The sequence below is a fragment of the Saimiri boliviensis genome, chromosome 9 (genome assembly GCF_048565385.1).
Source record: "Saimiri boliviensis isolate mSaiBol1 chromosome 9, mSaiBol1.pri, whole genome shotgun sequence".
Taxonomy (NCBI): domain Eukaryota; kingdom Metazoa; phylum Chordata; class Mammalia; order Primates; family Cebidae; genus Saimiri; species Saimiri boliviensis.
In genome coordinates this window covers 9,575,319-9,602,523 of record NC_133457.1, presented here as the reverse complement: position 1 = coordinate 9,602,523, position 27,205 = coordinate 9,575,319, and the positions used below count along the sequence as shown (strand labels likewise).

General features: G+C 36.9%; 1 protein-coding gene across 4 annotated transcripts in view; it reads right to left on the bottom strand.

Annotated features, from left to right (window-relative positions):
* DNAJC13 (DnaJ heat shock protein family (Hsp40) member C13) overlaps positions 1-27,205 on the bottom strand; it is a 124,582-nt gene that overhangs the window by 75,902 nt on the left and 21,475 nt on the right. For all 4 annotated transcript variants that reach the window (XR_012519109.1, XM_010335807.3, XM_003925076.4 and 1 more), the window contains 13 exons: positions 17,980-18,055; positions 17,056-17,205; positions 16,134-16,175; positions 12,945-13,145; positions 9,959-10,165; positions 9,773-9,868; positions 9,307-9,398; positions 6,372-6,538; positions 6,190-6,269; positions 5,941-6,110; positions 5,398-5,497; positions 1,800-1,907; positions 946-1,101 (listed from right to left, as the gene is read on the bottom strand). Coding sequence is in view for 3 of the 4 variants with exons in the window: in XM_010335807.3 (XP_010334109.1) it covers positions 946-1,101; positions 1,800-1,907; positions 5,398-5,497; positions 5,941-6,110; positions 6,190-6,269; positions 6,372-6,538; positions 9,307-9,398; positions 9,773-9,868; positions 9,959-10,165; positions 12,945-13,145; positions 16,134-16,175; positions 17,056-17,205; positions 17,980-18,055 (1,645 nt within the window). In the remaining variant the exon portion in view is untranslated. The remainder of the gene's footprint in view (positions 1-945; positions 1,102-1,799; positions 1,908-5,397; positions 5,498-5,940; positions 6,111-6,189; positions 6,270-6,371; positions 6,539-9,306; positions 9,399-9,772; positions 9,869-9,958; positions 10,166-12,944; positions 13,146-16,133; positions 16,176-17,055; positions 17,206-17,979; positions 18,056-27,205) is intronic.

Sequence of the window (27,205 nt, the reverse complement as noted above, 5' to 3'; positions counted from 1 at the left end):
ATGCATGTATGTACCTAACATGTACCATAATACTATATAAAATAAATGTCTTCTAGTGTTTATGAAGAGCCCTGCTAAAGCTCATTTTTTGGGGGGTGGGGGTTGGGGGGATTTGTAAAGAAAAGGGAATTTGGAGCCTACAACAGAAAAACAAGTTTTTCACTACTAAAATAGAAGCTAGGTACAGTGATTCATGTCTGTAATCCCAGCACTTTGGGAGCCTGAGGTAGGAGGATCACTTAAGCTCAGGAACATGAGAACAGCCTGGGCAACAAAGGGAGACCCTGTCTCTACGAAACAAATATAAAGAAATTAGCTAGCTGTGGTAGGATGTGTCTCTGGTCCCAGCTATTCAGCGACCAAGGTGGGTGAGAAGATCACTTGAGCCTGGGAGACTGAGGCTGCAGTGACCTGTGATCACATCACCACACTTCAGTCTGGGCAACAGAACAAGACCTTTGCCTCAAAAAATAAAATAAAAAAGATAGATAGAGAAGATGGGCAGAACGTCAGAACTGCAGTCAACACCCATCAACAGAGGTCTACTTAAAACACCAATAAATCTGTGCGTTCAAAATGTACCAATATGGTAATATACTAGGTGCATTTATTTGTCAATATTACAGATTAAGCTTGTCCAACCTGTAGCCTACATAGATGCTTGTATTTACTGAAGGCTGACCCAGGATGGCTTTAAATGTAGTCCAACACAAATTCATAAACTTTCTTAAAACATTTTTGGGATTCTTTTTTTAGGTCATTAGACATTGTTAGTGTATTTTATGGGTGGCCCAAGGCAACTCCTCTTCTTCCAGTGTGACTCAAGGAAGCCAAAAGATTGGACACCTCTGCTATAGAAGTATGCATATGTTAACTTTGCAACAGTGATCCTAAAAATGGTTCACTTAAATTCACTGTTATCTGGTAAGAAAAACAAGCTCTCACCTGAAAGAGTTTAAAAAGGGTTCTTCCATTGGATGCTACCATCTCTAAGAGCATATCAAACTGCTGCCCTTCAGTTGTCTCACTGTATGGAGCACAGAGGGCAAAGGTAAGGAAGTCCAAGAGTGAACTAATAACTAGGGCACCAGTTCCATGATCCTGAAACAAAGCAACAAATTGCCTTAAAAGACTTAGAGATGGGGAGTTTCAGTTAAATTGTAACAGTAAAGTGTTCCTTTCTGTTATTCTATATGTCAGACATAAACACTGACTTTAATTTCTCAAAATGAGATTCAAAGTTGGAGTCTTTAGTACTTCTTTATTCATACAGTGAATCCATTGTCCAACATACCTCAAAAGGAACAAACAAAATTCACTCAAATTTCAAGAGAATGACCAAGACTTCTCAAATATATATAACTAAGGCTAATGTTTATTTGTATAAAATGCAATCTTAGACAATACTTAGAGAAGATTCAAGCAATCTGCTCATGTTCCTTCAAGATGCTATAGAATAACTGTCTCCAAAAGTGTTATCAGGGACCGAGTAATAAATATTTGGCTTAATTTTTTTTAAGAGCAGTTTATTTCATAGTGACATTTTTAAAGAAAGAGAAAACAATAATTTGGGATATCATCATGACAATCTAAAGGCTTTGCCATGTATCCTTCCCAGATGAATGAATACAGTTCTAAGACAAAATATTTTATCATCAGTGACCAAGCTGAACTGTGACCAATACTGACCACAGCTGGGGGCTGCAATAAAAAAAAAAAATCATCCACGTGGCACTTCTAGAATATCTTTCAATAACGGTATGGTATTTACCATGAAGACAAGATTAATTATAACTTACCACATGGGAATTAAATTTCTCCAGTAAGTTTTCCAGAAACTTCTTTGATGACAGAAGAGAAGCTTTGTTCAGCTGTTCTTGCCTTAAATCATAGTCATCATGCATGGGCTATTGAAAAGAAAAAAATCAGTGATAATTCATAAGCAGTTCCAGGTTCTAGTGTCACACAAAGTCATTTATAAAGAGTACTTAGTACACACTGAAAGAATTAAAAACCATTGCCTCTGAAGTGTAAGGCAAAAAGGTAACCCACCATAAGCAGGCAGAAATGATGATTTACCAAGATTTTGATAAGACTTCACGGATAATTTGCCCAACAATTAACTCAACATATACACAAGGTACTCTCTCAAAAGTTACACATCATCTTATTAAAAGGCAAACAACATTTGCCCACCCAGAATTTTATAACTGAAATTTTAAATAAAACTTAGCATTTAAAATCATGTACTAAAATTAACAACAAACGCTTGTCTCAAGGTGAATTTTCTTTTGACTATTGAGTGTATAAAGCATTCCAGCATGATGGTTAGTAGAGTTCCAATCCTAATTTTACTACTGGCAAAAACTGGGAGACATTAAGCAAGGTAAGTTACTTTACTTAACTCTGAGTTTCATTGTCCTCAGCTGTAAAGTAGAGTAATAGTATTTATACAAGATTATCAGCCGGGCGCATGGCTCACACCTATAATCCCAGCACTTTGGGAGGCCGATGCAGGTGGATCACAAGGTCAAGAGATCGAGACCATCCTGGTCAACAAGGTGAAACCCTGTCTCTACTAAAAATACAAAAATTAGCTGGGCACGGTGGCGTGCGCCTATAGTCCTAGCTACTCGGGAGGCTGAGGTAGCAGAATTGCTTGAACCCAGGAGGCGGAGGTTGCAGTGAGCCGAAATCATGCCATTGCACTCCAGCCTGGGTAACAAGAGCGAAACTCAAAAAAAAAAAAAAAAAAAAAAAAAGATTATGATGCTTAGATGAGATTAATTCATGTAAAATACACAGCCAACACCTAATATGTAATGCAGGCTCAATGTTCGTTTCATAGCATTGTTTTTTACTTTTTGTGGTAAACTATATATAACAAAACTCACAATTTTAACCATTTTAAATTGTAACAGTTCAGTGATATTAAGCATTCACATAGTTGGGCAACCATCACCACCACCTATCTCTAGAACTATTTTCATTTTCCCAAACTGAAACTCTGTAATCATTAAATAATTTGCCATTCTGCCTTCCTTCCAGTCCCTGGCAACCACTATTCTACTTTCTGTCTGTGAATTTGACCTTATATAAATAAAATCATACAGTATTTGTCCTTTTGTGACTGGCTTATTTCATTAGCATCATATCCTCAACGTTCATCCACATTTCAACATGTGCCAGAATTTCCTTCCTGTTTCTGTTAATTTAGCAAACACTGTACATTACTATGGTTAACTGTACAAACTTTGGAGCCAGAATGTGGGCTTAAAGCAACCCCTACCATTTACTAGCTACATGACCTTGAACAAATTACTTTGGCCCTAATTCCTTTCTATACAGATGTAACAGTAGCAACTTCTATAGTTCATTGAAAGATTGAATAAATTAATATAGGCAAAATTCATAGAATAGTACCTGAAACAGAAAAAATTAGTTGTTATTGTTTATTAAATAGCTTGACAAGGCCCATTAAGGATAAAAATGAAAATTAAAGATTAATATTATCCTCAGGAAGCTGACAGATTTAGAAAAATACATCATATTTAGAAACAGCAATAATCCAAAGAAGAAATTGCTAAGAAAGATAAAAGTTGTATTTATGAGCTGGCCAGGTGCGGTGGCTCAAGCCTGTAATCCCAGCACTTTGGGAGGCCCAGGCGGGTGTATCACGAGGTCGAGAGATCGAGACCATCCTGGTGAACATGGTGAAACCCCATCTCTACTAAAAATACAAAAAATTAGCTGGGCATGGTGGCACGTGCCTGTGATCCCAGCTACTCGGGAGGCTGAGGCAGGAGAATTGCTTGAACCCAGGAGGCGGATGTTGTGGTGAGCCGAGATCGCGCCATTGCACTCCAGCCTGGGTAAGAAGAGCGAGACTCCGTCTCAAAAAAAAAAAGTTGTATTTATGACAGGTAATCTGATTTCAGGGAGGGATAAATCACTACCACCTTCAGGAATAGGAAAGCTTAATTTATTATAAAAAATTTTTATTTTAATTGTTGTGGGTACATAGTAGATTTGTATATTTGGTAAGTTTCATTTAAAGGCTGACTTTTGAGCTCTTCCTGAATGATGAGCAGGGAAAGATTTCTGAGCAGAGGGAATGTATAAAATATTAAAATATATATACTGGTCTCTGACCCTGGCTCCTGACATAGAGCACCTAAAACCCTTGCAGATAGGGGCACTAGCAGAATCTTTTGTTGCAGTATTTTGGTCTTTTTCCCTGGTTCCTAACACAGAGCTCCTAAGGCCTTTGCAATTTCCTGAATGATAGGGGTGCCTGACACAAAGCTCTTTATCCTTAGAATTTCCTGGGTCATAGGAACATCTTTTGTTCTAAAAAAGCAACTCTCCACATCATTGTGAATTACATTCTACTTATCTCACTTATTTGGAACAGTAAATATAATTAATTCACTTTTGGGAATGCAAGGTTTTCTTTGTTCTGTACCACTAAGCTTGCCGAAACACTTTATACAAGGAAAAGTCCCAGGTACTATACACTAAACTGAGATAATCAGAAACTTCAAAACTATACTAAACAATTGTTTCTCCCTCTGTAAAAGATACCACTAAGTTAGATATTTACTGCTCAAACAGCTTTCAGATGTGCCTCTTCTGGAGCCCCTAGCTCAGCAACTCATTTCTTATGACAATTTGGTCTACCTGCCTCTAATTTACTTCTAATCTATTCTCCACACACTCCTAGTGTGAGTTTTTAAAAACTCAAACCAGATCACGTTACTGCTACCTTGCTTTTAAAAAAAAAATCCTTCAGGTGCTCCTTACAAAAGGATACAAATCTAGCTCCTTCTCCTGATACAGAAGGATTTTTATTATTGTCTGCATAAATCTCTAGCTGTAACTCACAATTAACAACCCCATACATACCTTATAACCCAACTTAATTATCTGTTACTTTCCAAACATGCCTGTGTATATGCTATTCCACACCCAGAACGGCTGCCTTTCCAGAGCTAGAAAATTCCTGCCTTCAAAATTCAGATCAAATTTAACATCTTCCGGAAAGACAGAGTAAGAATCTTTTATCTTTCCCTCATCACCAAACAAAAATAAAGGGCTGCTTTTCAAGATCCTATGGCCCCTACTACCTTACCCTGTATAGACATGCCTACCTTACCAGACTGTCAACAATGTAAAGGAAAAGAACTTTTGTCTTAAGATCTTTGAATTTCTAGCACATAGCACATTGCCTGGTATGTAGGATGTGCGAAACAAAGGTTTGAGTAACTAAAAGGCTATGAGAACAATTTAAGAGACACAGAAACAGGGACTTATTGGTACAATGAAAATCTGGGATTGTGGAAATCAAAACCACCAGTCAGCTGAAGAAAAACCAGTGTCTTTAAGAAAACTACTTACACACATAAGGGCACAAAGCATATCAACTGCCGCATGGATCACTCCATTGTTGCTCCTCTTGAGTGCTTTCACTACCTTCACCCCTAGACGCTCACGAAACCTTTTACAACAAAAAATAAGCATACACAGCAATATCAGAACATTTAAAATTCTTATATTATTGAAACAGGTCATCTTAACTTTCCATTGCATTACTGGAACAATGATGTATTTTAAATTCCACCTCTGAAATGTATCAATCTTCGTAACAGTTTTCTCCTTGAGAGGAAAAATACTTTTTATGATGAACTAAAACTAAAAGGAATGTAATTTCCTGTTCAAATTCACCAAGAGTCAGCAGTATTACTGGGGAGTATGAAACCAATATTCCACTTCTGCTCCCCTCAACCTTCCTTTTTCATTTCTCATGAATAAAGTACAATATCACCCTATAAAAAAAAGTATCAGGGTTTAGTCAAGGAAAAGGAGGTAAATTTTTCATTATTTGCCATTTTGAGTAGTTCAAACTCTTTAAGAGAAGTTAAGTTTCAGAAGACAACTTACTTTGGAAGCTGAGTGAAAGCTAAGAAACCAGCTTTGGATGCTACAAGCCTCCTCACGGCCTGGAACTGACTCTCAAGTTCGGCATTTGAAGCAACAACATCCCCTTCTTGGGACAATAATGCTGTTATGGCATTATTGATCAGTTTTTCTTTGTTTTCTGAGAAGAGACCCTAGATGAAAAAAGAGCATTTCAAAAAAGTTTCCATACCAAAAGTTAGTAACAATGAACAACTATAAAGCTTATCTTACATCTTGCGTTACTGCATGCAGGACTCCACTATATGAAATATTAGCATTGAACCTGAATACAGCATCTGCAAAGTTGCCATCTGTAAAGACATTAAGAGGTTTGAAAAGAAGATATGAATTTCAAATTCTTTAATTACTAAGTAGATGGGTGGAAATGTAATCACATTTAAATCAATACTTACTTGGAGGCGTAGCTAAGAACCTGAGGTGAAGGCTCTCTACTTCCTCATCAACAGGCATACTGAGTAAACCCCATCGCTGACCTTTATGGGTTGGTGTCATTTTTACACAAACATCTCTATTACCAGAGGCTCTTACTCCATCCAGCAAACTTGCTAATAAGGAATCTCTAAGAGAGATTAAAGGTAAAATAAGGTTTTAGCATTGATGATTATGGGGAATTTTGATCCAGCATGAAGTATAGGCCCTTGAGCAGGTAAACTGCTCAGGGACACACTATGGTTACAGTGGGAAACACAAACTGCAGAGCTTTAGGAAGAGTGCGAACACCAGCTCTTCACTGTGCTGCTACATGACATTGTATATAAATTACTTAAACACTAACTTTAACATCTCTTTCTCTCCCTTTAAAATTTTTTTGTTTTTGAGGTGGAGTTTCGCTCTTGTTACCCAGGCTGGAGTGCAACGGCGTGATCTTGGCTCACCCCAACCTCCGCCTCCTGGGTTCAGGCAATTCTCCTGCCTCAGCCTCCTGAGTAGCTGGGATTACATGCACGTGCCACCATGCCAGCTAACTTTTTGTATTTTTAGTAGAGACGGGGTTTCACCATGTTGACCAGGATGGTCTCGATCTCTTGACCTCGTGATCCACCCGCCTCAGCCTCCCAAAGTGCTGGGATTACAGGCATGAGCCACTGTGCCCGGCCCTTTAAGATTATTTTTAACAGCTTCACTCAGTTCTAACTTACAAATCACAAAAGTCATCCAATTAAAAGATACAGTTTGGTAATTTTTAAAAAATTTATACAACTGTATAATCATAATCCAATTTTTATGTATTTTCATCACTCCAAAAAATTTCCTTGTGCCCATTTGCAAAAGAACACTTTCCAGCCCCAGGAAACCACTCATCTGCTGTATCTATAGTTTGGCTTTTTAAAGAAACTTCATAAAAACAGAATTGTACAATATGTAGTAGTAGGTGCCTTCCTTATTTTACTTATCATACATAGGCTTTTGGGATTCATCCAAGTTGTTGCATCTATTAGTTCAGTCCTTTTTTATTGCTGGGTAGTATTCCATTGTATGAACAGACAATGATTTTTGTCTACTCATTCACTGTCTGATCTAGATATGGACTGCTTCTAGTTTTTTGCTGTAGTGAGTAATGATATTAACATTCATGTGCAAGTCTTTCTGTGGGCATCTTTTCATCTCTCTTGGATAGATATCTAAAAGTGGAACTGCTGAGACATATAAGCATGTGTTTAATCTTTTAAGAAAGTATCAAACTGTTTTTCAAACTGGTTTTATCATTTTATTTTCTCACCAGCAATGTATGAGAGTTCTTTTCTCCATATCCTTGCCATCACCTGGCACTGGCAATCTTTTTTACATTAGTCATTTTAGTGACTGTAGTAGTCTGCATTTTCATTTCCCTGAAGATTAATAATCTTTTCATGTATTTACCTATTTCTCTAGTGAGGTGTCTATTTGAATCTTTTGCCCATTTACTACTGGGCTGCTTGGTCTTTTCAGAATTGAGTTGTAGGAGATCTTTATATATTCTGGATAGAAGTCCTTTATTAGCTATATGCTTTGCAAAGATTCTCTATGATTTGTTTTGTTTCTAAATGGTGTCAAAGTTCCAAATTTTAATGAAGTCTAATTATAACCTTTTCTTTCTAAATCTGTTTTTACTATTATATCTAAGAAATCTTTTCCTAACCCCAAGTCACAAATAAGTTGCTTTACTTTCTGCATATAAATGTTATTGGGAATAAGAGCATCTTCTTCCTAGGGCTACCGTCAGGATTAAGCAAAGCAATGTACATAAAGAGCCTGACACACTGAGTGTTAAGATCCTTCGGCTGATTAGAACATCTGTACTTTTTCAGATGTTCTTTTTCCTTGAATTCAGAACAAAAAAAATATAACCATTGCTTAAGATTCCACTCTTGTTGATCTTAGACTGAAAGCTTTGTAAGTTAAGAAACAGCTACCCATCATACTATAGCAGGTGAAAAAAACCTTAATAAGGCTCTATTGTATGCAGTGGCAAAGTGTACCAGAACTGTTTTTAAAAAAAGACTCAGTCACAATCAATTTAAAACAGCATGAAGTATTTGGAATCTAAGAACTGTCAATCTCATGACAATGATTTGTACATAAAGGGAGATCCAGTCATTCACAGAAGAAAGCATTATAAACGTGTTTTATCTTATGTGTTTACAGGAACTTATGAACTACAGAAGCTCAAAGTTTTCATAGAAAGAGCCACATCACAGTAATATAAAAACATGCAAGAATATTCCACTGGAAAATTGATAACTAGCTTCCTATTAGAGTATAAATATCTAACTTCAAGTGTATTTATATCAAAATAACCTATAACTGTTATCCAAACGACTTAACAATGAAAGTAAATGCTGCCATTTTGAAATACTACAAGAACACTACCTGTAATCCCAGCACTTTTGAAGGCCAAGGGAGGTGGCTCACTTGAGGTCAGGAGTTTGCGACCCACCTGGCCAACACGGTAAAACCCCGCCTCTACTAAAAATACTCAAAAAAAAAAAAAAAAAAAAAAAAAAAAGCTGAGCGTGGTGGTGCCTGCCTGTAATCCCAGCTACTCGGGAGGCTGGGGAAAGACAATCACTTGAACCTAAAAGGTGGAGGTTGCAGTGAGCTTAGATCACGCCACTGCAGTCTAGCCTGGGTGACAGAGTTAAGACTGCCTCCAAACCAAAAAAAAAAAAAAAAAACAAAAAAAAACCAACTCTGAAAACTGAAAGGTCATTCTAAATACACAAGAAAATGTCTTTTCCAAAGTTAAATAATTTTAAATTTCTAGACTACAAATCTTTGGTTTTTCTTGTTTACCAAGCACTTTGACTTGAACATACTAGGACTTCAAAAACTTAAAGAAAAAAATACCTTTCTGTTGAAGAATATTTCCGTACTTGCCCTTTTATAAATTCAATGGTAAAAAGTTGTGGATTTTCTGAGTCACAGACCAATGCAAATACCTAATGAAAAAAACAAAAAAAAACAGCTTCAACAAAAGAAGTTTATCATTTTATGGTATTTCATTATAAAATGTATCACTCGGCTTACAAAAGTCAGTATTTTAAGGTATGACTTGTTTATGATATCAGAGTTTAAAAGCTGCTTAAAAGTCTCAAATTTTCAGTTATTGAGTAACAAGTTCCATTCTTCATATACTTAGAAAATAACTTCTGTAATCATTGTGCTGAGATCAATGAACATAAATATATTAAGAGTTAAATACTGATTCTACCCATTTCATATTTTTTAGCCATGAATAAACATTACAATACAAAATTATCCTAATTTATCAATAGAAAGAAATCTCATTTAAGCTAACAATGCTGAAACTTACTTCTCCTAAAGGCTTCAATGTGGCAATATTATAGGTTGCTGGATCACGTTCTACTAAACACGTTTCTGTAAGTGCTAGAACTCTTTTCACAGGCTCCTTCAAACAGTAAAATTGAGACATTAAAAAGTTATTTTTAAAAATATCAAAATCATGAATAAATTTTCATTTTTAACGTATGGGTCTTACCGAATGTCTAGGTGATATTTTTTGGACTACAAACTCTGCTAAAGACGTGATGGATTCATCAGTGCTGTATTTTCCAAAGCGAAGATTCAAATATTGCTCAAATTCTAAAGGCTCTTTCCTTATTCTCAATGAAATACCTATGTAGTTACCAGCATGATCTATTGCACTTTTAATAATCTCTTCTCTTTGCTCTGATGCAAATAAATGCTGCACAAATTTAGAAATTTAAAAAGTCAGAGTTGAAACAACTGAAATGTGTATCTAATCAACTCAATGTATTAAAGTAGCAATTCTAGAGAAAAAGAGGTAGATCTTAGATGTAAATAAGCAGTTGTTAAAATGAAAAGCCTATTACCAAATTAAAATCATAAAGTCTGGGATAAGAGCCTTGCAACTAACTCACAGAATGGCAATTATCTCATAATTTCTCAGGATCTGGTTCTTATTACCTTGTGCAAAATAGCATGCTGGGTCTTCCAAGGAGGGCCTCCGAGGGACCCCAGCTAAGCCAGTGGAGTGATGGGTACTGTGTGGGCAGGATTCCCAGTTTCAACCAAGGCAGCTCAATATAATGTGTTTTACATAGTAGGTTTTTTTTGCAAGATTATGCTGAAGAATGTTTATAAGTCATTGGCCTACTGATGCTGCAAATTAACTTCCTGGCCTCTATTTACAAAGGTAAGGAAATGGGTCACAGGTTGAGTATCTGTTATTTGAAATGCTTGGGATCAGAAGCATTTCAGACTTCAGAGTTATTTAGCGTTTGGAATATTTGCATTACACTTACCAGGTGAGCATCCCAAATCTGAAATGTCCAAATGAGCATTTTCTTTAATTAAGCATCATGTTGGCACTGAAAAAGTTTCATATTTTGGAACATTTTTCCACTGGTATGCTCAACCTGAACTTGCATTTGATGCCTAGAGGCCAAAAATGCTAAATGCCCTTTAACAGGCAGAATAGGGGGCCGGGTGCGGTGGCTCATGCCTGTAATCCTAGCACTTTGGGAGGCTGAGGCGGGTGGATCACGAGGTCAAGAGATCGAGACCATCCTGGTCAACATGGTGAAACCCTGTCTCTACTAAAAATACAAAAAATCAGCTGGGCATGGTGGCGCATGCCTGTAATCCCAGCTACTCAGGAGGCTGAGGCAGGAGAATTGCCTGAACCCAGGAGGTGGAGGCTGCGGTGAGCCAAGATCGCGCCACTGCACCCCAGCCTGGGTAACAAGAGCGAAACTCCATTTCAAACAAAAAAACAAAAACAAAAACAAAAACAAAAACAAAAAAAACAGGCAGAATAGGAATGTCCCACACAAAAAAGAACTGTCCTGCTCAAACTGTCAATAGCTCTCCTGCTGGAAGACACTGTATCACATCATGTTTAAGAACCTGATTTTATTCCTAGCAGCTTTTTAGTCATCATAGGTGAAAAAGGTATTAAAGGTTTGCTGAATAAATTTGTTAAAGTACCATATTTCTAGTGAGCTGATTAATTTTAGCTAGTGTCTTACAGTGAGAAAGTGGATTAATTCAAATTAAAACTTCTTGCCACCACCAAGTAATACAAAATGTTGTCAATAAGAAGAGTATTAAACAATTGTCATCCTTAATGTTTACCTATTACTACATTTTATGGCTTAGTTGAATTACTGTGATACAGTTACCCTGTTAAGGCCTGACAGGCCATATTCTTGTAATCAGTTATGTTTACCAACAAGATGATAAGCATTCCAAATTTCGACTGGCCAGGGAAGAAACAGTCTATGGATAGCACTAAGACAGCAGACTTTAGGCTGGCAGAAGAAACTCAGTTTTTTCTTTGGGCCGTCATCTTTTAGATCTAGACATACAGGTAACACACAGAGGTTTACCTGTGTGTTCCTAGATGAGGGAAACTAGAATGCTACCCGTCAAGTGGGAAAAAAGTAAAATCTAGGGTGGAAAAAGGCCTCCAACTCTGAAGAACAAAATATATTTTGTACATCAGATTATCTAGCCCCACCATTGTTTATTCCCTTTTTGCTAATATCTAGTCTCTTATAGATGTAAAAGTTCTAGGCTTGCTTTGGCTCTGATAACAAGAAAAGGCTATTTCACGTACGAAACACTAAATATTGAAGCAGCATTCCCAGAACACTAAGGTAGCTACAATAATTAAAATTTTCAAGAAAAGGAATTTTGCAATTAAGTTCAAATGAATCTCTCCATTTGGAGACTTTCTCTACTCCACATCTTTGAGACAGAAAGGCAGGATATATCTTTAAAAAAAAAGATAGTCATCTATACTTCAGCTTGTACTACTAATTAACAGGGACTCAGCATCTTAAGTAGCTTCTGGTATACCCCATAATTTACTTACATGTAATTCTGAATTTGAAAACAAAAACATGCAATGAATTCTAAACAGAAGTTTCAATGAATACTAAGATTTCAGATTATAAACAGCTAAGCAAAGGATGAAAGAGTCTCATAAAGTAAAAGATTTTAAATTACTTTTTCCATGTTTTTTCCTCCTTTTTGTGCAGAACAAGGTCTCACTATGTTGCCCAGGCAGTTCTCAAACTCCTAGGCTCAAAAGCTATCCTCCCGGCTCTGCCTCCCTAAGTGCTGGGATTATAGGTGTGAGCCACTGTGCCAGACTTAAATTACTTTTTTAAAGAAAGCTTAGAAACTTTTTGGTAAGACAGTAGTATCAATAAAAGAAACAACTGTAACCACTATTTACTGAACAGTACTAAGCCATCCATTGTGTGTAAAGCATTTACATAAATTATCTCAACAGATCCGCACCCACCTCATTTTGGAAAGCAGCAAACTGGGTTTCAAGCTCAGTTATCTTTGATACTAAAACCTGCACTTTTATACTCTTCCTCCCAGAGGACTCGCATGAAATTTCAAAATGAGGTATAAAAACCTTTGCTTTCCTTTGAATGGTCATGTCCTTTTTAAAATGTGTGTGTTTGCTTTAAAAAGACAATACTTACCAATCTACTAAATCCTCCATAAAGTATACAAAATCCTCCTTGATAATCTGAGAGATCTACAAATCCTTCAATATTTCTATAGTCATAGGAGCAGAGTACTCTGTTGGTTGCAGGATTAATTTGGTCAAAGCCTCCAGGAGTTACTTCCAAAATTACAGGTTTTCTTGAGTCACTCCAGTGATGCTTATAGCAGCTGTATCTCTAGAGATAGAAACAGTATTACTTTCATGTTCATAAAACTATATAAAATAAAATTTAATGTATCATTCACTATTGAAACAACCAAAAATCTAATTATCATAAATATTTAGAGCTATTATCCAAATTGTTAAAAATATGATATAATTTTAGCTGTTTGGAGGTGTTCAAGAATGTTCACACTAATGGAAGACAGTACATTCTTTTTTAATTGGCAGAGTAAATTTGGATTACAGTATTTTTGTGACGCTATTTTAAGCAAGTCTATGTAAATTTATAAAAAGAAAAAATCATACATAGAAATGTATTCTGAAAATTTTATTGGAAAAAAGATCCACTTTCTCTGATGGATTCTTTTAATCCAAGTTCAATACTGAGCGAAGTCACATTTCAGGGAAACTGCAATATTCAATTTAAACAACCTGAGCCGGCTGAGTGTATTAATGTATATTTTATTTCCACATACCAAAAAAAACTGAAGCCTACATTTGAACTAACGCTTTTCTAATCACACAATTAAAAAGTTATCTTCAAGAGTCTGATCATATTAGCAAGTAAAATTCCATTTAGATAACATTACTTCATAAAGTAACTGAGTATCAGAAATGATTAGGTCAGTCTCCATTTACTATCCGGTTTCTTTTCTTTTCTTTTCTTCTTTTTTTTTTTGAGACAGAGTTTCGCTCTTGTTACCCAGGCTGGAGTGCAATGGCACGATGATCTCGGCTCACCGCAACCTCCGCCTCCTGGGTTCAAGCAATTCTCCTGCCTCAGCCTCCCGAGTAGCTGGGACTACAGGCGTGTGCCACCATGCCCGGTTAATTTTTGTATTTTTAGTAGAGATGGGGTTTCACCATGTTGACCAGAATGGTCTCGATCTCTTGACCTCGTGATCCACCCGCCTCGGCCTCCCAAAGTGCTGGGATAACAGGCGTGAGCCACCGCGCCCGGCCTCAGTTTCAGTCTTTAAAAAGATAAAAGGTTTAATCGCGGCTGCTAAGCAAAATGATGTGGTACAGAAGAAAATAAATTCCAAATAAAAAAAAAATTAAAGCAAAGAGAAAATAAGGATAACAAAGTTTCTGATGTGAAATGAGTATCCTCTCCCCTACAAACACCACAAAGTTGTCTAACCATCAATATGAAGTGGGATACATAGTCAATTCCAATTTTTAAGGTAAAAATCAATTGGTTGCTCTAGAGCACAACTATTTCTAATACTGAAATAATAAATTTTCTTGTAGGTTTTCAGAAATGAGAGTGAGGCACTAAGTAATGAACACCTTCACGAGTATCCCAACACTAAAGTCAGCAATGACATTCACAGGACATCAAGTCGCCTCAACATTACTGATCTATGCATCACATAGTCCCAAAAAGTAATTATGCAGGCAAACAAAGGGCCTGCATTAACCAAAGAATATAGAACCTTGATTCTGATCTAAAAGATGAATCAATGCCACACCTCTCCTGCAGGAATGGGAGTAGAAGGCAGAGCACAAAAATGGTGGAGCTTTCCAAACTATGCTTGTTTACATGCCTCAAGCCCATTATATAGGATATTCTCCATTCCTCCCGGCTCATAAACAAATGCCATCAATGAGATGTGCTGATGGAAACATCATTATCCTTCCGGATTGTGGGTGCCAACCAAAAGGACTTTGAGAAACCCTGATTTAGAAGTATACCTAGGGCAAATAGAAGTCTTAGAGCCAAATTCAACTTAGGCAGGAGGAATAGCATTTAGCTAGCACAGCTTTTGGGGTGGAATCTAAACTTGTTTTTAGGTCAGTACAGGTGTCACTTTGAGCCCCTTACCTCTGATGTAAAATTGCCTACTCTTTAGGCAATCTTCTAGAGGTACAGTTTCTACCACAAGATTTTGAAAAGTATTAAGCTGCTGAAGTTAACTGGTACAAAACAGAGCTTATATAAATACTCTTAACTATGCTTTTGAAAGCAGATACTTTCCAAACAGATGAGGTAAGTCACCTGCTAATACAGAACAATTAAAATAAGCACACAGAGTTAGGATTTATAAAAATTTGACCATGGCTCATCAGGAACGAGAAATAAGCAGCTGGCCAGATGCCATTAAACAATTTTAAAAGGCTGCTGGGCAAGCAGCCAATTGCCAGAGTTGAAATTAGTGAGGTTTCTGGGATGCTAAAACAAGCAATAGAACATTCATAGAAAGAAAGAAGGCTTAAGAGAGGAGAATGGTGCTGCCTGCATATCGTAATTCGGTTCTTGCCTTTTGCCAGAAACTAGGGTTCCGAACAGTGCTATAAATTTAAGCATTATTTCCCCCCATTATAAAAGTAATGCCTGCTAATGGGAAGAAATTTAATATTTCAAGAGAGTGAAAAAAGCATACACTCCTGTTCCTCTTTCCCAGAAGTCTCTGATTGAGTTTAAATGCTCTGTTACACTATTGGAAAAGGTCTGGGAAAGTTAAGAGAAGTCTAAGATGCTACCACAGCTCCCTCCAAAGCTGTCAGTGCACCATGCCAAGCTTCAGTACAGGCCAGATACAGTCCAAGAACATTTAAGAAGACAGTTTCAATATGCTCACATCTTAAAACTTGAATACTTCTGAAGTAAGAAGCTCCTACACGAAACAACGAATGCACATTCCAACAAGCACTATCAGCAATATGATGCTCACTAGTATTATCGTTTGGAATACTGAATAAAGGACTACCTGAATGCTTATAGTATTGTTTTTAATGCTCCAAAGGATTTTTTTGCCTGAAGATTTTTTTCCCCCATCTACCAGCATTAACATTCTTAAATCTAACTGGTGCACACTTGAGTTTCCTGTTAAACTACATCATCTATCATATGATATCAGGAGACACTAAAATTTTGTTTCCTTTTTTCCCTTTACCTTTGCTACAAACAGAACACACAGATTATGAAATGATTTCTACAATAAAGGGCAACATTTTAACAAATAAAAATACATATTAATAAATGTTAAATATTTACCCTTCCCGTGATTTTTCCCTCTGAAAAATCAGTTCTAAATCTCTGAAAGAGAAAACATAGCCACAGTTAATGACAACAGACTGGTAAAGAAGGCTTGGCTAAGTGCTTTCTACTCAAAGTAAGTAAAATCCTGACCTGGTAACCTTGATACTAAAAACTGTTATTCAAGTTATAGTTGATTAATATTCACCCCAGGCGTGGTGGCTCAAGCCTGTAATTCCAGCACTCTGGGAAGCTGAGATGGGCGGATCACCTGAGGTCAAGAGTTTGAGACTATCCTGGCCAACATGGTGAAACTCTCTTAAAAAAAAAAAAAAGAACATTCAGCCGGGCGCAGTGGCTCAAGCCTGTAATCCCAGCACTTTGGGAGGCCGAGGCGGGTGAATCACGAGGTCAAGAGATCGAGAACATCCTGGTCAACATGGTGAAACCCCGTCTCTACTAAAAATACAAAAAATTAGCTCGGCATGGTGGCACGTGCCTGTAATCCCAGCTACTCAGGAGGCTGAGGCAGGAGAATTGCCTGAACCCAGGAGGCGGAGGTTGCAGTGAGCCGAGATCGCGCCATTGCACTCCAGCCTGGGTAACAAGAGCAAAACTCCATCTCAAAAAAAAAAAAAAAAAAAAAAAAAAAGAATATTCAATAAATGGTATGAAACCTTATTAAAGAACAAGACAGACTAAACATACAATGCTTTCTCCTGCATATGCAATTAAAAAAACTAATAAACTCTCAAATATAAAAGATTTTCCAGTCTTTCTGTTACAGAAAAGTGAAAGTTTCAGTGTCAAGTTAAAGGTCAGCAAGAAAAAAATAAGCATAGTGGGTACAGGGGCAGAGAACATTAATTTCTCTACTTACACGTAACTACTTCATTTTAAAAAGAAGAAAATTTTGTTTATGAACATGGTATCTTCTTACCAATGCTTCTGTAAGAAGTTCTGTTCTGTGCTCTGTAGAAAATTTTAAAGTTTCTGACTTTTTTCCACTGCCTTTACGAAATGTGAGGTTGAACTCTGTTCCTTGTCCTTTTCCAACAGGGCTGATGCTGCAAATGTCTCCATAAGGCCACTTAAAAAAAAAAATTCTTTTGACTGGTGCTACTATAATACAGTAAAATGCAACACTTATTTTTGTCACTTTAGTTTCATAATCACTGATTAAATCAGCAAAATTTTATAAAATAGAGGTCTAGAAGTTGTGTCATAATAATTCTATAACAAATTCTTTTAAACGTTTTTAGTCAGAGGAAAAAATCCACTATGTATTTCTATTTTAATGATGACATTAATACAAAGAAATTAAAATTAAAAAGTGACAGGAACAGGGAAGTGAAATTTTATGATTACTTATAAATTTGTTTAAAAATTTGTGAAACATGCCTAATTTGGAATTAAAATAGGCCAGAATATGTTTTAAATATGTTTTCTTATAAATGTTCAGGTTACTCTTGCCTTTATAAACACATAATCCTACTTCCATGACAAGTATTTTATACTAACTGTACTCATGAGTTAGATACGCTTTTATTACAAAAAAAAGTTTAAGCCTTTAAAAATTATAGAGAAATAAATTACAAATTTTACATAGAGGAGGTGGCTACAACTAATAGTAACATCAAGTTATACCCTTGAGAGCCTAGAAATAAATAATAAAGGGGAATGGGAGAATATGCTTATTTTTGGTCCCCAAAGCAGAGTATTACATAAGCACATCAATCTCTTTCAGATTTGACATTTCTATCACAAAGTACCGATTTAATGTCAGATGATAATGGGTCATAGCCTGGCTTTTAAAATTCAAAGAGAGTTCACACAAACACCTAACAGCTTCTAACAGGATTACCTGATTTGTTACTTCTAAGGTATTGGGATTATAGGTAGTAATCGCATGAGTTCCAACCGAAAAGACACGCTTATACCTACAAAGGAAAACAAGTGCTTAGATTTAGTTTTAAACAGATATTTTAAAAGAAAATATATATAATATCAACACAAAACAAACATTTCAATAAATACACAGAAATTTGTTAAGTTGATTAATGGAGGCTAAATACAGCTTAGTTATATAATCTCACCTTTTTAAATGTTCCAAAATGTCATTTGTATTAAAACCCACCCGCTCATTTTACCAGGAACTATTAAGACACCTAAGTAGAAAAGTATGACTTATATGCTAGCAACCTTGTGTTGTCGGTATAAACTAAGTTGGCAAAGCATCAGCTGAGGATGCTGAAAGACATTAAATGGGAAAGTTTTATTTTAAAAAAAAGACACTGCACACCAATGCTTTCAAAACACCCTTACAACAAAGTCATATGGAAGGAAAAGCTATGGCCTGGGGCAACTGATCAGTCACAGCCATATCCTGGAATCCTAATCGTTTCTACTTAAGCAACCACCTACTACATCTTAGTGTTGCAATTTTATAGAATTAGGAAGCCTATACCACAAACTAGCAGTTTTCACGTCTCACTTCACTTCCTTTCCTTCAAGTAACGTATTTGAAGGAGAAAAAGCATTTGGGTATCAGAAATCCTTCAGAAGAGAGAGGAATTCATGATCATAAAATAGGAAATTGAATTAGAAAAACTTATTTAAAGCAAAAGAATTAGTTATTTCTAAATAAAATGGGTAAAACATTAGTATATTTAAAAAACTAAGGTAAACAAAGAATTCCCGCAACCCTAGATACAGACAAAAGTTTTTTAAAATGCTGTGTATAAAATTCTACACTGACAAATTTGAAAATTAAGAAATGTATCAACCCTTATATGGAAGAATGTAAGAAAGCTGCAAAGAATTACATCCTCCCAAAGCACAAGGCTCAAATGATTTCAAAGGAGAAGAAAACTGAGACCAAGTAACTCTCATGGTTCTTAAATTGTTCACCAAAACTGAGGAGAGACAGCTTCTCAATTCTTTTACTACTAAAATCTAAAAAGACAACACGGTAAGAGAAAAAATACACAAATCTATTTTTTAAAGCTAATATTAGCAATAACAATCAAGTTGCACTTTAAAATACTAACACACCATGACCAAAAAGCAAGGCTCATTTTAGGTACACTTCAATATTAGAAAAATCTATTAACATAATTGGTTATATCTGTTGAAATATCTACTTGCATTTTAATGAGATTTTTAAATTATGAAAAATGGTTAAATCAAATGCCTTTTTGACATCTATGGAATCGTATTTTCTTCTTTTGAACTATTAATATGCTAAAAAGACATAAATTACTTAAACGAGCAACCATCATTAGACTCAAAGGTAATACAATAGGGAATCCAATAAAAGTATTCCCATTAAGATCAAGAGAGATCTTTCACATTTTCTTTTTCTGTTGCCTATTTTTTTAAATCAGTATATAATAAAAATGAGGAAGTATTTCCATTTGGATAAAAAGGAAATTATAGATTTTATTAATCTTTACCACATATCCATATAAAAAGTATTGCTACATTGTAAATGCTTTTTTTCCTAACTCTACATATCTAAAGTGGAGTGAGAAACTAAAGAATGATAGCACTTCCCTCTTAACAAAAAATTAGTCATTTGCTTCTTTTTAAAGTGGAGTGAGGGTTAGGGGACTGGTGAAGTAAACGTCTCAAAACTTCAAAAGCTTAATCCATTAATAGGAACTAAAACCAAGAAATAAGATTTTGTTCAATCTTTAACTTAAAAGCTGTAAGCTGCACAATGAAATCAAATGTGTGGTAAGAGACGTGAATTCACACTTTTTCAGCAATTAGGATCCTGGAGTTGCATGCACGCTAGGCCCAGCAGAGTAATGTCATAACTAGTAAACTGGGAGATATCTTTCAGATAAATACTGAGCTCTAAAGGCATCCCAAGAAAGCTATTAAAAAAAAAATTCCTAAGAAAATTCCCTTCCCTTAGCATTCCCTTCCATAAGTACTCCCCATGCCTCTTCTCTTTTTAGAGCGGCCTTTGAACTTCCGCTTCAGGATGGGGCAAATATTTCTGTCATTTAAAACATCTTTAGCAACCGTGAACTTTTAAAGATTACCAAAAAAGTCTCCCTGAAAAACAAAACTAAACTTTCAATGATTTTCTCAAATGTCCCCTTGTATAAGATTTAGAGATAAAAATCTTTAAAATGCCTCACATGGACGGAATATTAGTCACAACATTTAGAGCTAAAAGATTTTTATCAGCAGTGCGCGATGACTCACGTCTGTAATACCAGCACTTTGGGAGGCCGAGCCAGGAGGATCACTTGAGATGAGAAATTCTAGATGAGAAGACGAGCCTAGCCAACAGGGCAAAATCCTGTCTCTACTAAAAATACAAAAATTAGCCAGGTGTGGTGATCGGCACCTGTAATCCCAGCTACTTAGGAAGGTGAGGCAGGAGAACCACTTGAACCCGGGAGGCAAGAGGCTGCAGTGAGCCAAGATCACACCACTGCACTCCAGCCTGTGACAGAGTGAAACTCCTTCTCAAAGTTAAAAATACAAGATTTTTATCTCTTACTAAGTCAGTAGTGTCCCAAGTCAAAGAACAGACAAAGATTCCATGGATTCAGGGAGGCACAAATCATCTTCATCTTTGAGGCTAACGCCTATCATCGTACCCAGCACTGACTATAGTAGATGTTCAATAAATTAATAAATAGCTAAATTAAACAATCTATCAAAAAATATGTCAACACACATTCAAATCTATGACCTATTAGTCTGCTCTTGCCTTTAAAGCAGAATGTCAGATAGCAAGTAATTTTACACCAATTTTTAAATTCATAGTTTAACATCAGAAAAAGCTAAGTCATATTTTTAAGAAGAAAATATTCACGTTTTATTGGCTGAGAAAAATATTGCCATTTATAAATGACAATTAAATTTGCTGTTCTGAGTTCAAGATTAATTTATTGACTAATTCTTAAAAATTATCACACTGGGCCGGGCATGGTGGCTCACGCCTGTAATCCCAGCACTCTGAGAGGCAGAGGCGGGTGGATCACAAGGTCAAGAGATCGAGACCATCCTGGTCACATGGTGAAACCCCGTCTCTGCTAAAAATACAAAAAATTAGCTGGACATGGTGGTATGTGCCTGTAATCCCAGCTACTCGGGAGGCTGAGGCAGGAGAATTGCCTGAACCCAGGAGGTAGAGGTTGTGGTGAGCCAAGATCGCACCACTGCACTACAGCCTCGGTAACAAGAGTGAAACTTCGTCTCAAAAAAAAAAAAGAAAGAAAATTATCACAGTAAAAATTAGAAAAATACAGCCATATAAAATTAAATTATGAAAGACTGAAGTAAACAGAATATATGAGCAATTTATAACGAATGTCATATACGTGAAAAAATATTTTAAGACCTTTGCCCCCAGCTGAAAAATATTTATTATTGACTTTACCTACTACACCTGTTTTCTTTTTATTCACGATCTAAACTCACATCATTAAATGCCTACAGGAAGTACTTTTTAAGTTATCACAACTCACAGACTTATTATAGTACAACAGCTTATTAAGAAACATAGTTTATGTTACCACTAGGTATATTATTATTTAGAATTGAGAAACAAAAGCTGCTTAAAGAAATTAAGTGTTTGAGGCAACTGCTTTAACTATGGAACATTTTACTCCCCCAGCTATTGGTGATAAAGAATAAGAAAAACAGTGGCTCACGCCTGTAATCCCAGCACTTTGGGAGGCTGAGGCGGGTGGATCAGGAGGTCAAGAGATCGAGACCAACCTGGTCAACACGGTGAAACCCTGTCTCTACTAAAAATACAAAAAATTAGCTGGGCATAGTGGCACATGCCTATAATTGCAGCTACTCAGGAGGCTGAGGCAGGAGAATTGCCTGAACCCAGGAGGCGGAGGTTGCGGTGAGCCAAGATAGTGCTATTGCACTCCAGCCTGGGTAACAAGAGGGGAAACTGCATCTCAAAAAAAAAAAAATAAGAAAAAAACATATTGTCCTAATGATAGTACCGGTGGAGATAAGATCATCTGAACAGGAAGACCACTGAGGCAAAAGCTGGGGATGTTACCAAGTTTTGGATCTGATAGGTGGTACATATATTTTTTTTAACAGACTAAATTTATATTAATTAATTAATTTATTTATATTAACACTTCTGAATTATTTTAATTCCTGAAAGTAAAATTGTTACAGCATTCTTAAACTTTCTAGTCCTTATGAATAGTGCTTTCCTCTTTAAAACAATTTTCTCTGCCCAGTGCACTGGCTCATGCCTGTAATCCCATGATGTTGGGAGGCCAAGGCAGGAGGGTCGCTGGAGCCCAGGAGTTCGAGACCAGCCTGGGTAAGATGGTGAGGCCCTCCCTCCCCCATCTTGAAAAAGAAAAAAACAAAAATCCAACAATTTTTTATGACATGATTTTTTTATACATCTGGTATTTTATAGCATAATTTTGTTATATAAGGTATTTTGTAACTTTTTAACATGCTTTTTTCTTTAGGCAAAAAAAAAAAAAAATGTGTTAGATCAGATACTGCATCAGGTACTATAATGGATTGAATGAGTATCTGACACTGTGCTGGGTTCAGCAATACAGCAGTAAGAGTCAGTCCTTTGAAGACTTATGGTTTCCTCCCAAGATTTTGTTATTTAGTTATCTAATTCAGACATCTGAAATAAACTTCAAAGTAATAAGAACTAAGATTCTTGTCACTGCCTGAAAGTTAATTTCTAACTCAAATATTTAACTAGCTTTTATCAGTCAGGCATGTGAAATAGTGTCAACAGAGATACTACAAAAATACTGGTCACCATCATAACATCCATTACTCTTCTGCACAGAAAATCCATGTAATTCAGTATTATAAGAGAAAATTCAGCATTTTTGCAAACTGAGAAAGTTCATGTTTACTATAAAATAATGGTTCTCAAATTCTTGAGGTCAGACTATTTTTGTGTACCTGTATTACTTCTGAAGTTCAAGATCCTCGATCCCTTCAGTGGCCAATCTATGCAGCCAGGTTTCAAAGAAGCTAAACAGCTAATCCGAGTTAGAAGAGGGCTTTTATGTTACCCACTCTAGACCTCATAATACACAGCAGAAACCTTTACAACCTTGCAGGCAAGGATGGCTAGTTATAATTTTTGACTACTGGCTGATGCAAGGGAACTAACATACCTTCCCTGAAAGCAAATCTATGTGGGTCCTAGTATTGCAGATATTGACAACTGTTTCCTAGAACTAAGCCAACATCTACATCATACAAATTTCACCTACTGGCTCAAGTGCTGTCTTTCAGCTGCACACAGAGCATATCTGATTATTTCTGCCAGTCAGACCTTCAATTTGAATTCTTTTTTCTAGGCTGGACATCCTAGTTGCCTTGGCCATTTAAAAACAAGTTTTGATTACCAATTCCTCGAAGCCTTTAGGATCCACACGGAACCCAGAATTTTTCCTTTTATCATTAAAAGCTTGAGAATCCAGTTACTTGAACTATAATTTTAGTCTAATAATGAAATTAGGAATAACTGACTACAAGGTTTCTTAGGCAATCAATAGTCAGCCCTGTTAAAGGACTACAGCTTAACGGTTAGGCACACCAACTCAAATCACACTGCCTATTCACTAGCTATGTTTTCTCTGCTAACTTCCTTAACTCTCTAAGCTTTGGTTTCCCTAACTGAAAGATGTGGATAATATATACAGTAATGCATTGCTTAACAATGGGAATCGATTCTGAGAATGCATGATTAGGTGAACATCACAGGATTCTTCGCAACATTCTGTATTTACTAGTTTTGTACTTACACAAACCTAGATGGTATAGCCTACTACACTCCTAGGCTACATGGTATAGTTTATTGCTCCTAGTGTACAACATGTTACTGTAATAAATACTGTAAGTAGCTTTAACGAAACGGTAAATATCTGTGTATCTAAACATGGGATCATCATATATGCAGTCCATCATTGACTGAAATGTTATGTAGTACATGACTGTTTATGTACTTCATAATGTGAGAAAAATAATCCACTTAAATTACTTGGCACTTACGTGCCCAGCTAATGAGTAAAACAGTCAATGAATGTTAGCTATTCCTATCACTATTATTTAACTCGTTGACTAATGGAGAGTGGGGGATCCCAAAACTCCAACAGAACTGAACAAATTCTAATTAGTATATTTATGTTTTAAAGTAGCCATAACGGCTTTTTTTGAGATGGAGTCTAGCTCTGTTGCCCAGGCTGGAGTGCAGTGGCAGGATCTCAGCTTGCTGCAACCTCCGCCTCCTGGGTTTAAGCGATTCTCCCACCTCAGCCTCGTGAGTAGCTGGGACTACAGGCATGCGTTACCACACCAGCTAATTTTTGTGTTTTTAGTAGAGATGGGGGTTACACAATGTTGGCCAGGTTGGTCCTGAACGCCTGACCTCAAGTGATCCTCCAGCCTTGGCCTCCCAAAGTGCTGGGATTATAATTGTGAGCCACTGCACCCAGCCCATGACTGCTTTAGTGTATTCATATTCAAAACAAAGAACAAAATTAATGGGCAAATTGATAATTCATCTGGTTGTACTGCCAGGATACTCTGGTTAAAACTTTACTTGAGGCCGGGTGCGGTGGCTCAAGCCTGTAATCCCAGCACTTTGGGAGGCCGAGGCGGGTGGATCACGAGGTCAATCGATTGAGACCATCCTGGTCAACATGTTGAAACCCCGTCTCTACTAAAAATACAAAAATTAGCTGGGCATGGTGGCGCGTGCCTGTAATCCCAGCTACTCAGGAGGCTGAGGCAGGAGAATTGCTTGAACCCAGGAGGCAGAGGTTGCGGTGAGCAAAGATCATGCCATTGCACTCCAGCCTGGGTAACGAGAGTGAAACTCCGTCTCAGGAAAAAAAAAACAAAAAACTTTACTTGAAAGATCAGTTTCAGGCCGGGCGCAGTGGCTCAAGCCTGTAATCCCAGCACTTTGGGAGGCCAAGGCGGGTGGATCACAAGGTCGAGAGATTGAGACCATTCTGGTCAACATGGTGAAACCTCGTCTCTACTAAAAATACAAAAAATTAGCTGGGCATGGTGGGGCGTGCCTGTAATCCCAGTTACTTGTGAGGCTGAGGCAGGAGAATTGCCTGAACCCAGGAGGCGGAGGTTGCGGTGAGCCAAGATTGCGCCATTGTACTCCAGCCTGGATAACAAGAGCGAAACTCTCAAAAAAAAAAAAAGAAGGCCGGGCGCGGTGGCTCAAGCCTGTAATCCCAGCACTTTGGGAGGCCGAGGCGGGTGGATCACGAGGTCGAGAGATCGAGACCATCCTGGTCAACATGGTGAAACCCCGTCTCTACTAAAAATACAAAAAAACTAGCTGGGCATGGTGGTGCGTGCCTGTAATCCCAGCTTCTCAGGAGGCTGAGGCAGGAGAATTGCCTGAGCCCAGGAGGCGGAGGTTGCGGTGAGCCGAGATCGCGCCATTGCACTCCAGCCTGGGTAACAAGAGCGAAACTCCGTCTCGAAAAAAAAAAAAAAAAAAAGAAAGATCAGTTTCACCTAGGAGGGCTCATTCAGATAAAACACTGTACTCCTCAGAAAAGAAAAGAAAGAATTTGATAGGACATACTCTGCAAATATGTCTTAAAAGCTCAGTAAGGCATTTCAGAAGAAATAAAAGGACATCCCATGAAATGCAGTATTTTAAGGCCTTAAATTCCATGATGCAATGTCCATATTTTTTCCAGCTCAGATGGAGCTAGCTTTTAACACAACATTGTATGTAAAATATAAGATGCCTATAAAGGAGATGTGATCCAATTTGCACTTCTAGGTGAAAGATGTTCAAGTCCCAGGTTGCCTGATAACAGTCACAAAACATTATACAAAGAAAACACAAAGAATTAAGGACAGCTCACCTAAGGTTTAAAGACTGGCAGGGTCAAGAGCAAGGAAAAAGAATAAAATTCTCAGAATTCCTGGGGGTTATGAAGACTGGTAAGGTGTGTAAATGCCAGGCAGCCAAAGAAAAGGGTGTCTCTTCTCTTGTCCAACTCCATTCCTATATATAAGAAAGGTACTAGAAATTCAGCAGCTTCCCTTTCCCTCAGCACTTCTCTCAATTCCCTGTATCCAGTTATTACACAGACTATGAATGTAGTAAGCTTCTGTCATTAAATTTCATAGACTGATCATTACATATCCTAATGCACTGAGGTGAAAATCCTGTTTAGATACCAAAACGGTATTCTAATTTCAGAGCATTTGCTACAATTAACGCATACAATATTAAGGTGATCCACAGGTACATTTTTATCCAGAAAAAAGAACTTGTACCTTGAATATTGCTCTGAAATTTTCCATAGTGAGTCTGCACTTCTGCTTTAACTGAAACCTCTGAACCTTAAATGGCTTACTTAGGCCAAAAAAGAAATTTTGCTCCTTCATGAAAGAAAAGTACCTTTCCCCCCTGAATCTACTCTCCTTTTCCTGCTCCTCTCAGAATAAACATCCAATTAAATTATGTATATACTTTACAAGCAGGAAAAATGACAAGCATAGAAGCAGCTATTCTGCCAGCTAAGGCATCTATACCAATGAAGAATAGGCCCTTAATAAAGGCATTCAACAGCTATGAAGTAAGGTATAATGAAAACTACTAAAAATGTAACAGAAATGGGTCACACAAATATCTTGAAGGGGAATATCTGGAGAGGTTATCTTTAATTTTGGCATATGAAGACAAGAAAAATCATCTTTACTTCCAGTGTCAATAACATGTTTCTAAAATGGTGGGGCTAGGTTAGCAACACGGATATAGGCATGGAGTGTCTTAAAACTGAGGCCCTAAATCCCAAAAATCACATAAAAAAATTGTTGTACATAGACATGTTTCTAGAGACAAGGTTCAATTAACTATAGTGAAACACTAGAACATTTTTAATGTTGGCCATTTATTTTTCACATTAACACTGCTGAGGAGTACTTTAAACCTAGATTAGAATTGGACATATAAAATAGCTAAGCATAATAAAAAGTCTCAGTGCTATTTAATAATGTATCTAATCCAATGAAATGACAACTATCACCATCTGGAAAATGTAATCTCTCTTTCAGGGAGA